Source organism: Oryctolagus cuniculus, chromosome 1, assembly GCF_051225735.1.
Source record: "Oryctolagus cuniculus isolate XC-2025 breed Fujian yellow rabbit chromosome 1, ASM5122573v1, whole genome shotgun sequence".
Classification (NCBI taxonomy): domain Eukaryota; kingdom Metazoa; phylum Chordata; class Mammalia; order Lagomorpha; family Leporidae; genus Oryctolagus; species Oryctolagus cuniculus.
In genome coordinates this window covers 33081857-33099539 of record NC_142867.1, presented here as the reverse complement: position 1 = coordinate 33099539, position 17683 = coordinate 33081857, and the positions used below count along the sequence as shown (strand labels likewise).

General features: G+C 41.9%; 1 protein-coding gene and 1 long non-coding RNA gene across 3 annotated transcripts in view; one reads left to right on the top strand and one right to left on the bottom strand.

Moving 5' to 3' along the window:
- PRRG4 (proline rich and Gla domain 4) overlaps nt 1-11249 on the top strand; it is a 30163-nt gene extending 18914 nt beyond the window's left edge. For both annotated transcript variants that reach the window (XM_008269504.5, XM_002709034.6), the window contains exon 6: nt 8203-11249. In XM_008269504.5, coding sequence (XP_008267726.2) covers nt 8203-8437 — 235 coding nt within the window. In that variant the 3' untranslated portion in view covers nt 8438-11249. The remainder of the gene's footprint in view (nt 1-8202) is intronic.
- On the bottom strand, nt 1535-16765 carry LOC149128349 (uncharacterized). The gene is made up of 3 exons (XR_016230504.1): nt 16318-16765; nt 16125-16235; nt 1535-2446 (listed from the first exon to the last, which is right to left on the bottom strand). It is a non-coding gene; the product is annotated as an uncharacterized LOC149128349 (long non-coding RNA).
- Between the last annotated feature and the right edge of the window lie 918 nt (nt 16766-17683).

Below are 17683 nucleotides of genomic sequence, written 5' to 3'. Positions count from 1 at the left end.
ATTTCTTTCTATGCACATACTAACCTATTTTATGTTTTAAAAAGAACAATGCTGTGTGACCTATCTCCAGCTTTCCCACTCTTTCATCTTGCAAAAGGAAAGCTCTCTACTCAATAAACAAACAACTCACTCTCCTCTCCCCTGCAGCTTAGAAACCAACATTCTACTTTCTGTCTCTGAATTTTACTACTGTGGAAGCTCTAACAAGTGGAATCTTACAGTATTTGTCTATTTTTTTTTTACTTGCTTATCTAGTGCAGTGCTTTTATTTTTATTTATTTATTTGAGAGGCTGAGAGACACAGATGGAGAACTCCCACCCGTGGGTTCACTCCCCAAATGTCAACAATGGCTGGGCTGGGTTGAAACTGAAGCTGGGAGCCAGGAACACAATCCAGGTTTCCCACATTGGTGGCAGTACTTCTAGTTCTTGAGAAAGTTTCTTCAAAAAATTTTATTGCAGCATTTTATTTGCATTTGCTAGTGTAATTTTGGATACTAAAATGTAGTAAGATGTGATTCCTTTCTAAAATAAATTAGTCTTATCCTGGTGCTGGTTCTGGCAAAGACCAAGGCATATTCTCCCATCTCAGGTACATGTATTGTGGTTAAGTATGTGAGCTCTGGGGCCAGACTGCCTGGGTTCAAATCCTTGGTACACCACTACCATTTAACTTTGGACATGTTGGGCAGGTGTCGTGGTACAACAGGCTAATGAAACGGCTACATAAGATGCCTACATGCCATTTTGGAGTGCCTAGTTCAGGTTCTGGCTATTCTGTTTCCATTCCAGCTTCCTATTAATGGGCATCCTGGGAGGCAGTAAATGATGGGCCACGTTCTTGAGTCCTTGCCACCCACATAGGAGACCCAGATGCAGTTTCGGGCTCTTAGCTTCGAGCTGGCCCAGTCCCAGTTGTTGTAGGCATTTAGGAATGAAGTAGCAGATGGAAAATTCCCTTCCTATCTGTCACTCTGCCTTTCAAATAAATATATAAACATTGAAATGAAAACTTTGAACATGTTACTTAAATGCATACTCTGCCTCAGTTTCCCCATAAGCAAACTGAGAAAAATAATCAGAACCATTACATTACAGGGGTACCATTTACCTGACCTACAGGGTGAATGGTGCCCTCTGGTATGATGCAATGTGGTAGCCTAAATAATAACTGTGTATGTCTCATGGGAATTGCGAAGTTTAAGTGATATAATACACATAAAGTGGTTAAAGTAGTGCTTGGTTTGTAGCAAGTACCTAGCAGATGTTAGCTACTATTGATTTGCAAGACAGGATTTTTCTAAATGCTTACAAAAGAATGTGTATGCCTTCCCATCCAGTGGTTATGTCTCTTTAAAAAACACCTGGGTTGAGAATAGGCTGCAGGTTGTTCATAGAGAATTAAAAGTTCATAGAGAATTAAAAGTCAGAAGATAGTATATTGCAAATAAGTTATTTTCTTTTTTTTTTTTTTAAGATTTATTTACTTATTTGAAAGGCAGAGTTACAGAGAGGCAGAGGCAGAGGCAGAGACAGAGGGGGAGGGGGTCTTCCATTCGCTGGTTCACTCCCCAAATGGCTGCAATGGCAAGAGCTGCGCTGAGCTGAAGCCAGGAGCCAGGAGCTTCTTCCGGATCTCCCACATGGGTGCAGGAGCCCAAGGACCTGGGCCATCTTCCACTGCTTTCCCAGGCCACAGCAGAGAGCTGAATTGGAAGTGGAGCAGCTGGGACTTGAACTGGCACCCATATGGGATGCCGGCACTGCAGGCTGTGGCTTTACCTGCTATGCCACAGCACAGGCTCCATTAAGTTATTTTCAAATTTGGTAGATATGCAAACATTTTATTTGGCCTATGAAAACTTCCTTCTCCCCAGTTATGACTGTCTTCCCTACTACCTGTTGTTGCTAATCATATACTTAATTTTACAAAGAATAAAGGACTTAACCTGACGTTTCTCCAAAATAGATATGCAAATGGCCAACAAGTACCTGAAAAGATGGTCAGCATCATTACTTGTGAGGGAAATGCCAAGCAAATCAGAGCCACAATGAGACACCACTTCCTACCTACTAGAATAGCTGTAATAATGACTTTTTAACATAGTAAGTATTAGTGAGCTTAAGACAAGATTGGGACCTCGTATGAAGTTGCAAAGAGAATGTAAAATAGTGCAGCTGCTCTGGAAAGCAGTTTGACAGTTCCTCAGAAAGTTCAAGATAGAATTACCACATAACCTGGCAATTCTACTTCTGGGTGTAAATCCAAAGGAATTGAAAACAGAGACTCAGACAGATAGGCGTATACCAATTTTATATCAACATTATTAACAAAGGCCAACATGGTGGATGGAAACAACTCCAGTGTCCAGCAACAGAAGAATTTTCAGCCATAAAGAGGAATGTGGTTCTGATCCATGCTTCGACATGGGTGAATCTTGATAACCTACCAAATGAAAGAAGTCAGACACAAAAGGACAAGTGTTGCATGGTTGTGCTCACATGTACAACATGCAAATTCAAAGAGGAAAAGTAGATTAGAGGTTCCTTTTGGCTGGGAAGAGGAAGTGTCTTATTCCATTTGTGCTGCTGTAATAGAATACCTGGAACTTGGCAATTTAAAAAAAATAGAAGTTTCTTTCTCATGTTCTGGAGGCTGGGAAGTCCAGGATCAGGGCGCCAACAGAGTTTAATGCCTAGGAGGACCCAGTGTCCACTCTCAAGATGGCACCCGCAATGCTACATCCTCTGCAAGAGAGAAACCCTGTTCTTGAAAGGCCCTTGTACAGCAGCGTTCATCCATTCTTAAGGGCAGCATCCTCCCAGAAGGCCCCACCTCCCAACACTGTTGCACTGACAATTAAGTTTCAACATGAGTTATGGAGAGGACAGAAATATTCAAAGCATAGCAGAAGTAATGGGGAGTTATAAATACAGAGTTTCTGCTTAGGGTGATGAAAGGGTTATGAAAATAGTGGAAATGGTTAGACAGCATGAATGTAATTTTTTAAAGATTTATTTATTTATTTGAGAGGCAGAGTTGCAGAGAGAGGGAGAGACAGAGAGAGAGGTCTTCCATCTGCTGGTTCACTCCCCAAATGGCCGCAGCAGCCGAAGCTGGGCCAATTCAAAGCCAGGAGCCAGGAGCTTCTTCCGGGTCTTCCACATGGGTGCAGGGGCCCAAGCACTTAGGCTATCTTCCACTGCCTCCCCAGGCACATTAGCAGGAAGCTGGTTAAGAAGTGGAGCAGCTGGGACTCAAACAAGCATCGATAGGGATGCCGGCGCTGCAGGTGGAGGCTTAACGTACTACACCAGAGCGCCAGCCCATGAATGTAATTAATAGTGCTAAATTGTCTACTTAAGAAAGGTTAAAAATGGGGGTGGGCATTTGGGACACCCACATCCCATATCAAAGTGCCTGGAGTTTGAGTCCTGGCTCCGCTCCCAACTCCAGCTTCCTGTTAATGTACACCCTAGGAGATAGCAGGTGATGATGGTTCAAGTGGTTGGGTACCTGCCTCCCATATAGTGGACCCAGATTGAGTTCCTGGCACCTGGTTTTGGCCTGGCCCAGCCTTCACTATGGCAGGCATTTGGGGAATGTAAAAACAGGTGATCTCTCTCTCTCTCTCTCTCTCTCTCTCTCTCTCTCCTCTCTGCCTTTCAACTAAGTTAAATAAATACATTTTAAGTGGGAAATTTTGCTACATGTAGCATATGTGTGTGTATTACCTCCTCCATTTTTTTTTCTAAATAGAAAAAAAGAAAGGGTAATAGTTTAAGGCAACAGATGTGGAATTAGTATTCTCCTATTGGAGAATAAAAGTTGAAGTCAAGGAAACAGAGCAGTTCTATATGAAAAGACAGAAGGGATAGGCATAGGCAGAGCCTTTAAGGCTACCCACAGTAACAGCACAGAAGAAAGAGGGGAGAATGGCAAAATAAATCCTAACCTAGCTCTTTTGCTGAATTCTTAGAAAACTCCCTAAGGCCCACAGGCATACACTAAGGAGTTTGTAAATCCTGTCAAAAATTGAGACATAAGAGAAAGTCAGGAAGAATTTGTTCAATTTTTAAGCACTGTCGTTGAAAAGCCTCTATTAACTTCCTTTATTTAATAGGTAGGAAATGAGCAAGATGTTTTCATTTTCTAGAACTTTGAACTAAGATTTTTTTGAATGTGTCTTTCCCCAAGATGGAGGGAGCCATAAGATAAATGAAGAAACTGGCAAAAACTTGTCTTTGGAGATTCTTCTTGCCTGTCATTTTTCCTTCTTTTCTACCTCATTCATAACATTTTCTCCCAAAAAAGTCCCTGTATGTCCTGTTTAACAATTTTCACTCAAAGTCTGTGAGGGTCCTCACGATTGACATTTTCTTCTCTTTTCTCCTTGACTTTCATTTTTCTACTTTCTGCACCATTGTGTCATCTTTCTTCTTTAAGATTGATTTCTTTCACTTGAAAAGCATAGTGACAGAGAAAGAGGGCAAGACGAGGAGGGAGATCTTTCATCTGTCGGTTTACTCCCCCAAATGGCTGCAACAGCCAAGTTTTGTCAGAGACCCAACTACTCAAGCCATCATCTGCTGCTGCCAGATGCATTAGTAAGAAACTGAATCAGGGGCCAGTGCTGTGGCGTAGTGGGTAAAGTGGCTGCCTGCAGTGCTGGTATCCCATGTGGGCGCCGGTTCAAGTTCCCGCTGCTCCACTTCCCATCAGGCTCTCTGCTATGGCCTGGGAAAGCAGAAGATGGCCCACGTCCTTGGGCCCCTGCACCTGCATGGGAGACCTGGAAGAGGCTCTTGGCTCAAAGATCAACCCAGCTCTGGCTATTGCAACCATCTGGGGAGTGAAACAGCGGATGGAAGACTTTCTCTCTCCCTCTCTCTCTCTCTCTCTCTGCCTCTGCCTCTGCCTCTGCCTCTCTGTAACTCTGCCTTTCAAATAAGTAAATAAATCTTAAAGAAAAAAGAAACTGGATCAGAAGCAAAGGAACCAGGACTTAAACTGGTGCTCTGTTATGGGATGCCAGCATCCCAAATAGTGACTTAACCTACTGCCCCACAACACCCACCCACCACTGTGTCTTCTCATCTTCCACCATTCCTCCCCTCAACACTCCTAGCCTCTTTTCTGCATGAGGGTAGAAGATCTCAAAGATAAAGAGGGCAAAGTGGTGCCCTGAGTAGGGCCTGTCTCCTGGGGATGTTGGCATAAAATTTCAAATCCTATGTGGCCCTTATTTTCTAAGATTAGTGACATTTAATGTCAGCACTTGCAAAGCTGTGGGGTTCACAGGTTATTTTTCTGTCTGTCCTCTGACTTTCACCCTCACAGCGAAGCTTTGAGTTTCAGTGAACATTCCAAATGAGGTTTACTAGCTCTTCTCCTATTTTGAAATCGACTTTTCAATACTTACTACTTTTCATCTAATGCTCCAAGAAATTCTTCCAGCAGAGTTATTTGTTCTCTTGATGTTTCAAGTCTGATAGACAGAGGTGGGGAGAGAATATTTAAGAAAGAAAAGAGTTAAAAAACAAGATCACTGTCAGAACAGTGATTGCCCTGGAGAAACCTGCCAAGAAGTGGAAGTCTTTTCATTTCTTACTTCCTATATTTTGTGGAAACAGGTAGACATAATATAATGCTATGAATTTGAGATGATATTAGTGAATATTTTCTGATTTCAATCAAGTAAGAGATATAATGACACTACAAAAAGTACATAGAAAATAAAATTAAAGGATAAGGTTATCTTGGTACAGAAAAAATTGGAATTCCTGCAGTTTTTTTTTAAATAATGTGCATTTTCATGAACTTTTTGAAAACCCCTTGTATGATGTGTAAGAAAACACCCCACACATGTTTAATGACTAGTGTATTATTTCTGCATATTAAATGGTGAAAGCCAACATGGAAAACTGTATTTAGTCAAAGAAAATGTCTGTCTCTCTGGTTCCCTACAAGGCAGCAAACAGCACTTTGTGTAGCTGAGCAAATGAGTGGGGGCTGGGAACACATTCCAGACTCCTGGCCCAGGATGAGTGACGTGGAGCCCTCTAAGGAAGCTGTGCTCACTCAGTCACCTCCAGTTCCTACAGTTACACAGACCTGTGGCTTTGCTTTTCTGTCTGCCATTTTTCTTTCCTTGCCTCCAACTTCAGATCTCATTATTACCTAGCCCAAAATGGTTCAAGAGGCAAATTGGCTGATTTAGTTTGGAAAGGTTTATAGTATTTTGGGTCTGTTAAAGTAACTCTTGGTGGGAAGGATGGGATAAAAAATTAATTAATTTATATATAACATATATTAATTTATATGTATTATATAATATATTAATATATATTAATTTTTATCCCATCCTTCCCACCAAGAGTGTATATATATATTTATTTATTTATTCATTTATATATATTTGAGAGGCAGAGAGATGAGAGAGCGTTGCCCTCCACTGCTTCACTTCTCAAATGCCTGCAACACCCCAGTTAGGCCATGGCTAAAGCCAGGAGCCAAGAATGTATTCTAGTTCTCACATGTGGGTGTCAGGAATCAAATTGCTTGAGCCATCACCTACTGCTTCCCAAGACCTGCATTAGCAGGAGACTGGAACCCGGAGCGCGGCTGGGAATCGAACCCAGGCACTCGAATGGGAGGAGGATGTCTTAATGAGCATCCTAACTGCTAAGCCAAACATCTGCCTCAGAATGTGGTGAATGTTGACTATGGGTTGGGACGTACCTGTGAGTTTTAATTATTTCATCAGCCATAAGCATAGAAACTTTATAAACAGCCGAGTACACAGTCAGAACATCAATTTATTAATATGTAAGTTATGATTTAAAGTTCATAAGTGAAGGAGAAACCACAGGTTTTAAACACCAGACCTTGTTTTGTTTCAACTTTCATGTTAGGACATGAACTAAGCCATATTTTTTTAAAACAATTATTAGGCTTACATAGTGGAGAGGAGGAAAGACAATATTTTAAGAAAGGGAACAATACCATTGAAAGCAGAGAAAGGCCTGGGAATTCACTGTGCATAGAAGGGCATAAAGAAGGTGCCTTGGCAAGAGCAGAGAGCTATAAAAACCTAAGGTGAGGCCAGCATAAGGGAGGGCTTGAGAAGACGCACTGGAGCACTGCAGAGCTTGGGTCAGTGGGAAGTGGGCCGCAGGTTAGACTTTTTTTTTTTTTAAGATTTATTTATTTATTTGAAAGGCAGAGTTAGAGAGGCAGAGGCAGAAGCAGAGAGAAAGAGAGGTCTTCCATCCACTGGTTCACTCCCCAGACGGCTGCAACAGCCAGAGCTGCACTGATCTGAAGCCAGGAGCCAGGAGCTTCTTCCGGCCTGTCCCAGGTTAGACTTTTGAGCAGAGTCACATGATGGAAGGACTGCTGGGGAGGCTGGGCCAGGCAGCAGGCCTGTAGGAGCTGACAGAAACCTGAGATAGGCATCTGTGGGTAAGATTGTCTCTGTGGCATCTATCTTCTCGGCTGGTGGTTTGCACCCTTCAGCAAAGCTGGAATTTGGTTTCATATCATACTTTAATAAACTTTTTTTCTAAGATTTATTTTTATTTATTTGAAAGAATTACAGAGAGAGAGAGAGAGAGAGAGATCTTCCATCTGCTGATTCACTCCCCAAATGGCTGCAACCACTAGGGCTGGGCTAGGCTGAAGCCAGGAGCTAAAAGCCAGGACTTCATCCAGGTCTCCTACATGGACAGCAGTGGCCCAAACATTTCTGCTCCTTTCCCAGGTGCATTAGCAGGGAGCTGGATTGGAAGTGGAGCAGCTGGGACACAAACCAGTGCCTATATGGGACACCAGTGTCACAGGCGGCAAGCTTAACCTGTTATGCAACAACGCGGGCCCTTGAGAAAATTTTAATGCAGGAGAAAAGGAAATTCAGCTTTTTTTAGTCTTTAGGACAGCATGCCAGGCACTTCAAGGGGAGGAAACTGAAGTCATTTGTCCTTGGTCCTACAGCTATGAAATGATACGATCAAGCCTCAAACCCGTGTCTCACTTCAGTGTTCTTGGTCTCTACAAAGACGCTTTTAGAGTCTGTGGGTAAAATAAATCTCTTACATTAATACATGGGATTCAACATTTATCAAAATAGTCATGCTTTAATGTTGCCATTTTAACCGAAGACTGCTGACTTTCCATTTCCTAAATACTGTCTCTTTGTTTAGTTCTTCAGCCGTCTACGTAAGGAGGAGCAGGCACGCTCCCTCCATCATTTTCAGAAGACCCGAGGAGGCTGCCTTATCTCCATCGCCGTCTTCTGCCGAGGACACAGGGTTACCTTCTTACGAACAGGCGGTGGCACTGACCAGAAAGCAGAACGTTTCACCACCGCCACCATATCCTGGGTCACCAAAGGCTTTTAGGGTTTTTAAAAAGTCTATGTCACTTCCATCTCACTAAGCTCACCTTGCCATCTTGGTAGAAGAAACTCATGGTATTTGAATGGTTTGTTCTCCCTGAACTAAAATAAATAAATAAATAAGCAGTGGCAAGGAATAAAGGAGGCATCAGCTATGTACTACACTAAAGAAGTTCTGTCTGCATCTTGGACCTGAACTTGATCATTATCAGCTTTGATAAAAAACTTTTATGCCATATTCTTGCAGTTCAGAAGAAAGCACTTTTTTGTATTGTTTATCTTAATGGTTCAGAAAAATCTCTGTGATAGCATAGTTAGAATTAGTGAACTCTTAGTAACTTTTGTATAGAAAAATGTTATAGATCCCATGTGTTGAATATTTAAAAAGTAGAATTTCTATTCATTAGATTATCCCAAGTTAGGATATTGGACCCAGTCATTATTAAGATTTCCTTTCGGTTGGAAATACTTTACAGATTTTGACATTTCAATGTAAAATTGTGGCTTTAATATAACCACTTGGTTTATAAATTATGACACAGCATTTACCATATTTTATCCTAAACTTTTGCTACCAGTCATGTTACATTATGGGGAGTGGTGGAGTGAGTAGCTTTCTTTTTCTGAAAAATACTGTTTGATATGAAGGTGGTTGTTCACAGGGTACAGGGTTGCAATGGCAAAGATATGCAAGGGTTGCTAAGTTAGCAAGTGAATAATAGTCCTCCAATCTAGGAGTGACTAGTACTTTATAAAACTGCCCATGTTATTCATGAGTAGATCTTCATTGCTAAATTATCAACATATTAAAAATATTTCAGAAAGTTCAAGAAAAATGGCATTAAACAATAAGTTTCGTTTGGCTCAAGTAATTTGAAGTCCATGCATAGTTTGTTCCTAATCTGTGCTTCCCATTAACTTTTTAAAAATCCCTTGTATATAACTAAATACAACTACTTATCTTAAAATTTGTTGAACTGCATAAATAATAGCTTGAGAATCTGGAAAAAGTAATTTGCCTTTCTGTTATTAAAATAATATTGTTGAAAGTTACCAACAACCCCTTGCATCTCTTAATATTTCTGAACAGAAAAGAAAAACACCATAAATAGCTGTCTTGAACCATACTTTGTCTATTTTTTTAATCATTTATATGACCAGTTTTTCCTTATCAAGATAGCATAATGTAAGCCATAAACCTCTGGAGTAAGTACATGTTCACAAATTTATATGGATGAGTATGTATGTATATATGTATAAATTTGTTTTTGTTTTTACAGGAGCTCAAAAAATAATATACTCCTAAAAACTAGAGTAGAAAATTCTGTTGTGCTTTTGCCAGGCATTGCATTTTCTTTTATTAGAGATCACTTATCGAATGTTATTTTGTTTTATAATTACAGAGATGAGACTGCAAACCCAAATGCGTTTGATAACTCCTTCCTAATTAAATGTATAGAAAAGATGTACTGGGTGGGCAGTTAGCCTAGTGGTTAAGGTGCCAGTTAAGATGTTCGCATCCCATACTGGAGTACCTGGGTTTGAAGCCTGGCTATGGCTGTTACTCAACCTCCCCTATAATGCAGACCCTGGAAAGCAGCAGTAAAGGCTCAAATAATTGGGTTCCTGCCACCCATGTGAGAGACCTGAACTCACCCCCAGCTTCAGCCCAGCTCAGCCCCAGCCCTTGCAGACATTTGGGGAGTGAACCAGCAGATGAGAGCTTCTTGCTGTTTTGTTGTTGTTTAAACTGTCTCTCTAATAAATTAAAAAAGAAGAAAGTATACATCTTATTACAGGACATGTGTGAGTGCATGTCTCTCTTTTAGGACAGCATGATCTTGAGACAGATAAAAGTAAGACCTTTACTTGTTAAAAACTGCTTCAGACTACCTGTTTAGATTCCCAGAGTCTTTGGTTGTCACAAAGACATCATCTGGCAACACTGAGATTTAATTAGGAAAAGCTGGATTTCTTTAGAGCCACCCACAGTACCTATAAAAATCTATTCGTCATATCTTGGCTTTACATCAAGCACTTTCATCTTTGCACTTTGCACTTATTTTAATACTAGTTAAAAGGTTACAGGCAAAGTCTGCTTTGCCCACTCTGTAATAATCAGGATAAGACAAAGAAGGACAACTTGCCCAAAATCTAACAGGTTGGTGAGAGTCCGGTTTAGAATGAATGAGCACATTTTTCTAGTCCCATCTTGTGCCTGTGAAGGTTACATTGTCTCAAATTAATCTTGTTACTTAATTCCAAGTCTGTGATAGAAATTTGCAAGTATTTCTCATGTATGCATACATGTGTATATGTACATATATCACATATCTGGATATGTATTCTCACTCATATGTGAGACATTCTTAAGATAAATAGAAATATACAATACGTGTGTGCCTAAACTGAACTAGAATTTTAAGCATAGATGAATTCATTTACTTCTATTGACTTCCAGAAGTCTAACTGCAAAGCTAGCTTCAGAACCTGTGTAACCCCACTCTGCCCCAGCAGATTTGTCATCTGCCATAATTTAGTGTAAACTTGAATGAATCTAGAACTTGTCAATATTATTAAATCATTGGCATTTATAGAGCATCAAATGCTGAGATCCTAATACATATAGAAAATGTGATAAACCCATTAATGACCAATGCTCACACTAAATGAAAGGAAAGTATCTTAATACAAAATCACTGATATGTATTTCTATCTCACCTTTTTCTATTCCTATTTGGAGTTTTGTTTGAGTGCTGTGTTTTGTTTGTGTTTCTTGCTCAGGCTGGTGATTAGATTTAACCATTTACCACTGACCTGAGATTTTATATTTGTATATAAGTAGTTAGGAAATGAATGGAAGATAAGTATAACAGGCAAGTTGGACTTGGTACTACACGGTAATTACACGTGGTAACACCTTCACTAATTAGATAATTCTACCTAGAAAATTTTCTTCTGGCCAATGAAGAAAAAAAAATTAGAGAGCACAAACTCTGTGTGAAAATTTTGCATCTGAGAAGGAGAAAACTTAGAACAATTAGAAGCCAGAGAGCAGGAGTGGGGAACATATAGCCCATGATCCACATAAGGCCCGTGAAATTATTCAGTCTGGCAATGCTAAGGAAACTGCTGGTGGGACTCAAAAGGCATTAAATTGGGACAGGCACCATAGCACAATGGTTTAAGCCATGGTCTGTAGTGTCAGCATCCCGTATGGATGCTGGTTTGGGTGCTGGTTTGAATCCTGGCTGCTCCACTTCCAATCCAGCTCTCTGCTAATGTACCTGGGAAGGCAGTGGAAGATGCCCAAGTGCTTGGGCCTCTGCCCCCATGTGGGAGATCTCTCTCAGTCTCTTCTTCTGTAACTCTGCCTTTCAAATATATAAATAAATCATAAAAATTGTTTCAATAAATCTATAGCAGGCCAATTCTTTTTAAAGATTTATTTATTTATTTGAGAGGTAGAGTTAACAGAGAGAGGTCGGGACACAGAGAGAGGTCTTCCATCTGTTGGTTCACTCCCCAGATGGCCGCAATGGACAGATCTAAGCCAACCCAAAGCCAAGAGCCAGGATCTTCTTCAGATCTCCCTCGTGGGTGCAGGGGCCTAAGCACTTGGGCCATCTTCTACTGCTTTCCCAGGCCATAGCAGAGAGCTGGATGGGAAAAGGAGCAGCAGGCACGTGAACCAGCACCCAGATGGGATCCAGGTGCCACAGGCAGAGGCTTAGCCTACTATGTCACAGCGTTGGCCCCTACAGGCCAATTTTTAAGTGAATAATTTTGTACAGCCCATGAATGATGATAGAAATATCCAAATGATTTTTAGCAGTAAAAAGGTTCCCCCCAGAGCAACAGAGTGTTGTTCTTCCATGTTTTTGGTTTTCTATTTACCTCTAAAATTCTTCTTCTATTTTGTCTGAAAGATAGAGTTACTGAGAGAAAGAGGGAGAGAGAAAACTTCCATCTGCTGGCTCACTCCCCAAATGGCTGCAATGCCCAGGGATAGGCCGGTCTGAAGCCAGGAGCCAGGAGCTTCTTCCAGGTATCCCATGTTGGTGCAGGGTCCCAAGCACTTGGGCCATGCTCCACTGCTTTCCCAGGTGCATTAGCAGGGAGCTGGATTGGAAGTGGAGCAGCCGGGACTCAAACTGGCACCCATATGGGATGCTGGTTTCACAGGTGGCAGCTTTATCCACTACACCACAGTGCCAGCCCCTGCCTCTAAGATTCTAATCAACTTTTTCTTGTTTTTCAGGTAATTTGTGTGAATACTTTTCCTAAATGCTAAAAGATCTGCTAGTATAATGAAAGCTCGCTTTCATGTTGTTTATGTTTTAAGTGAATGTGAATTAAATTTTTGTTAGTTAATGGCTTGATTTGAAATGTTATATATGGAGCCGGCGCCGTGGCTCAATAGGCTAATCCTCCACCTTGCGGCGCCGGCACACCGGGTTCTAGTCCCGGTTGGGGCGCCGGATTCTGTCCCGGTTGCCCCTCTTCCAGGCCAGCTCTCTGCTATGGCCAGGGAGTGCAGTGGAGGATGGCCCAGGTGCTTGGGCCCTGCACCCCATGGGAGACCAGGAAAAGCACCTGGCTCCTGGCTCCTGCCAGGATCAGCGCGGTGCGCCGGCTGCAGCGGCGGCCATTGGAGGGTGAACCAGCGGCAAAGGAAGACCTTTCTCTCTCTGTCTCTCTCTCTCACTGTCCACTCTGCCTGTCAAAAAAAAAAAAAAAAAAAAAAAAAAAAAAAAAAAAAGAAATGTTATATATGGCATTTATGCTATTAGAGAAATGTCTAACATTTCTGTAGTTTTTAAAGATTAGGTTCTTTTGTAGATGCTACCTATGTTAGCATTTTGGAACACCGACGACATATGTTGATGCCTTCAATCTTCTGTATTATGTGTTTCCTCGAACTTTGTATTAAAAACTTTTTCCTAATGGTTTAGAAGTTTAAGGTAATCTAGCTCAAATATATCAGTATTTTCATTATTTAGGAAAAACAACCAGTTTTCAAATGGATATTTTCCTAAAATCTAATCGTGGTTTTATTTTAATGAGTTTCTTATGATATACACTTTTTATATATGTAAATAAACTTTATACTAAGTAAATATTTATTGCTTGCTTCAATTAAACATTCTTTTTCTTCATAATGACATATAATGACAAGTGCAACTATATGAATTAAATCTGAATAATACATCCCGTGTTTTCCCAGCAACATTTATAGTATGGTGTGGCTATGTATCTTTCACCCCCTGGGGCTAGCACTCTATTTAATTTTTTTTTTTTTTTTTTGACAGAGTGGACAGTGAGAGAGAGAAACAGAGAGAAAGGTCTTCCTTTGCCGTTGGTTCACCCTCCAATGGCCGCCGTGGCCGGCGCGCTGCGGCCGGCGCATCGCGCTGATCCGATGGCAGGAACCAGGTACTTATCCTGGTCTCCCATGGGGTGCAGGGCCCAAATACTTGGGCCATCCTCCACTGCACTCCCTGGCCACAGCAGAGAGCTGGCCTGGAAGAGGGGCAACCGGGACAGAATCCGGCGCCCCAACCGGGACTAGAACCCGGTGTGCTGGCGCCACAAGGCGGAGGATTAGCCTAGTGAGCCGCGGCGCCGGCCTAGCATTCTATTTAAACAATTTAGTTGCACTTGTGAAAGTGTTATTTTCTTTAATACAGCTTTTATTTGAGGCAAACATAATATATTACTCCTTAGAATTAAGTTTATTTTTGTGATCCATAGCTATCCATAATTTAAAAAACAGAAGAAAATATAGTACTATTATACTAAGCTATAGGAATAAGGTAATACTTCCACATTAATAAAAACACATTGGGGCTGGTACTATGGCACAGCAGGTTAAGCTGCCGCCTGTGAAGCTGGCATCCCATATGGGTGCTGGTTTGAGTCCTGGCTGATCCACTTCCAATCCAGCTCCCTGCTAATGTGCCTGGGAAAGCAGCAGAGCACGGCCCAAGTGCTTGGGCCCCTACACCCACATGGGACACCCAGAAGAAGCATCTAGATCCTGGCTTTGTCCTGACCAAGCCCTAGCCCTTGTGGCCATTTGGGGAGTGAACCAGGAGATAGAAGATCTCTCTGTTTCTGATTCTCTCTGTAATTCTTTCAAATAAATAAATAAATAAATCTTTAAAAAAAAGAAAACATCAACTAATAGTTATGCACATTAAGTGAACACTATTATTAGATAATACCTTTTTTAAGATTTTATTCATTTATTTAAGAGGTAGAGTTACAGAGAGGGAGAGACAGAGAGAAAGGTCTTCCGTCCAATGGTTCACTCCCCAAATGGCTGCAACAGCCAGAGCTGCGCTGATCCGAAGCCAGGAGCCAGGTGCCTCTTCCCAGTCTCCCACGTGGGTGCAGGTGCCCAAGGACTTGGGCCATCTTCTACTGCTTTCCCAGGCCATAGCAGAGAGCTGGATTGGAAGAGAAGTAGCCAGGACCAGAACTGGCGCCCATATGGGATGCTGGCGCCGCAGGCAGAAGATTAACCTACTGCTCCACGGCGCCAGCCCCTATTGGGTACTACTTACTGCATCTTAAATGTATAGACCATGTTAAATTTGGGGAAGAAATCCAAGTACATTTGCGGACTCGTCCTACAAGGTCCACACTGTAGACATCGTAGGGCAATGGCGTTCTTCGACAAGAAGCATGGGAGACAAGCTTTGGTGAACATGTCTGTTTATTAACGAGCAAGCACACCTTTTAAAGGGCAGGCAAAGGGGGTGTAGCTAATTCACGGCAACACTAATTTTATAGGATAGAGCAGATATTGGCAGCTGTGCTTCTCCAATCAGCTTGAAGGTCATGTAGCTAGGATAGCTTTCCAGGTGGTCCTAATGGGCCTGGGCCACACCTGGGAGCTGATTACCTGATTGTCAATTACAGTGCCCTTTAACAGGGAGTGAGGGTGGGGGAAATGTGCCTGGGGCTCCTGCCACCTGCCAGCACTCAGGTCGTGGGGTCCTTCCAGGGAGGCATGGTGTGCCATGCCCACTCAAACTCCTGCATGGGCAGGGCAGGCAGACTCCCTGCCAGCTACAGGATCACCCACATACATTATGCATAAATATTATGATTTATGCTTCTTAAAATAATTTTTTATCAAGAGAGTGTAAAGACAAGTCACAGACTAGGAGAAAATATTTTTGAGTTACATCTGATAAAGGACTGTTATCCAAAATAAACAAAGAACTCTTAAAAGTCTACAATTAGAAAACAAGTCAATTTAAAAAGGGGCAAAAACCATGCACAGACGCTTCACCAAAGAAGATATACAGATGGCAAATAAGTACAGTAAAAGATGCTCAACATCATACATTGTTCGGGCCAGGGACCTGGATCGGAAGCAGTGCAGCTGGCACCCAGGCGGTGGCTTTACCCACTCTCTCCCAGCAACTTCTATGTATGCAATATATTATTATTAACTACAGCTGCCATGCTGTATGACTGATCTCTTGAGCTTAATCCCCATCTAACTGAAATTAAAAAAAAAAACAAAAACAGAAGAAATTAAACATCACCCCAATCAACTCTACTTGTCATTTCGATGGCTTCAAATTTTTAGCATCCATATCTAAGTGAGATCTGGCAATATTTATCTTTCCATACAATTTGCTATATTCGTTTCCTATTGCTGCATAACAAATTCCCACACATTCAGAAGCTTCCCACCACACACTCTCTCACCGTTTCTGTGAGCCAGGAGTCTCTTCTCCTACAATTGAGGTGATGGCCAGGCTATGTGTTCTCCTCTGAAGACTTTGCTGTAGATTCATCCCTACACCAGGCTCACTCAGGCTGTTGGCAGAATATTGCATGGTCAGGGCTGAAGGCCTGTAGGGACTGGAGGCAACAGGCCAACCATTGTTCCAGGGGCTACCTGTAGTCCCTTCCCACATTGGCTTCCTCAGCTTGACCGCTTACTTCAGACCAGCAGAGAAATCGCAGAAGTGTGCCTGCTAGAAAAATGGCGGGTTCCATAAAATCAAATAATCACAAGCATTCTATCCAATCACCTTTGCTGTGTTCTATTGATTAGAAATAAGTCACAGGTTCTGCCTACAGTCAGTGGGAGAAGATTCCACAACAGCATGACTACCAGGAGTGAGTGATCGCTGAGGGTCACCTTTGGGTCTGAAAATCACAAGCACCTATTGTGTGCCAGTTCCTAGGCCAAATGCCTTCCATATGATCTTTCCTTCCAAATGAGTATATTAAAAAGGTTCTCAATTGTAAAATGTTATAGAAATGTGAGCTAATGGAGCGGGCATGTGGTATGGCAGTTAAGTCACCACTTGGGACATCTGTATCCCGTATCATGGCACCTGGTTCAAATCTCAGCTACCCTATTTCTGACCCACGATGGCCAGAGCTGCGCCAATCCAAAGGCAGGAGCCAGGAGCTTCTTCCAAGTCTCCCACAGTGGGTGCAGGGGCCCAAGGACTTGGGCCATCTTCTACTACTTTCCCAGGCCATAGCAGAGAGCTGGATCAGAAGTAGAGCAGCTGGGACTAGAACTGGCACTCATATGGGATGCCTGCGCTTCAGGCCAGGGCTTTAACCCGCTGTGTCACAGTGTTGGCCCCTGAAGTTCTTTTACTTCCATACAGCTATGCAGCTGCCTTAGCAACATGTGTCTAAAAGGCTATTCTTCCCCTCACTGAATTATTTTGGCATTTTTGTTGAAAATCAATTGATCATACATGGGGATTCTCTGTTCTATTCCACTGATCTCTATCCTTACGGCAATATCATACTATTTTGCTGACTGTTAATTCTCCAACCTTATGCTTTTCCAAGATTATTTTTGCTATTCAAGGTACTTTGCATTTCCATATATATTTTGGCATTAATTTGTTAATTTTTGGATCAAAGGACTGCTGGAAATTTGACTGTGATTGCCCTTAATTTACAGGAAAATTTAGATATGTTAAACTCTGTAATACATTTTCCCATACACTGAGGTCTTTCAAATCTCTCTCAGCAGTGTTCATAGGTTTTAGTGTTCAGGTGTTGCATACATTTTGTCAAATTAAATTTAACTAGTTTATGTCTTTTTATAATATCCCAAATAGCACCTTTAAAATTTAATTTTCCAACTTCTAGGTATAGAGCCACAAAATTGAAAACATATGTTCGGGGCCAGAGCTGTGGCATAGCAGGTAAAGCCACCGCCTGCAGTGCTGGTATCCCATATGGGCGCCGGTTCAAGTCCCGGCTGCTCCACTTCCAATCTGGCTCTCTGC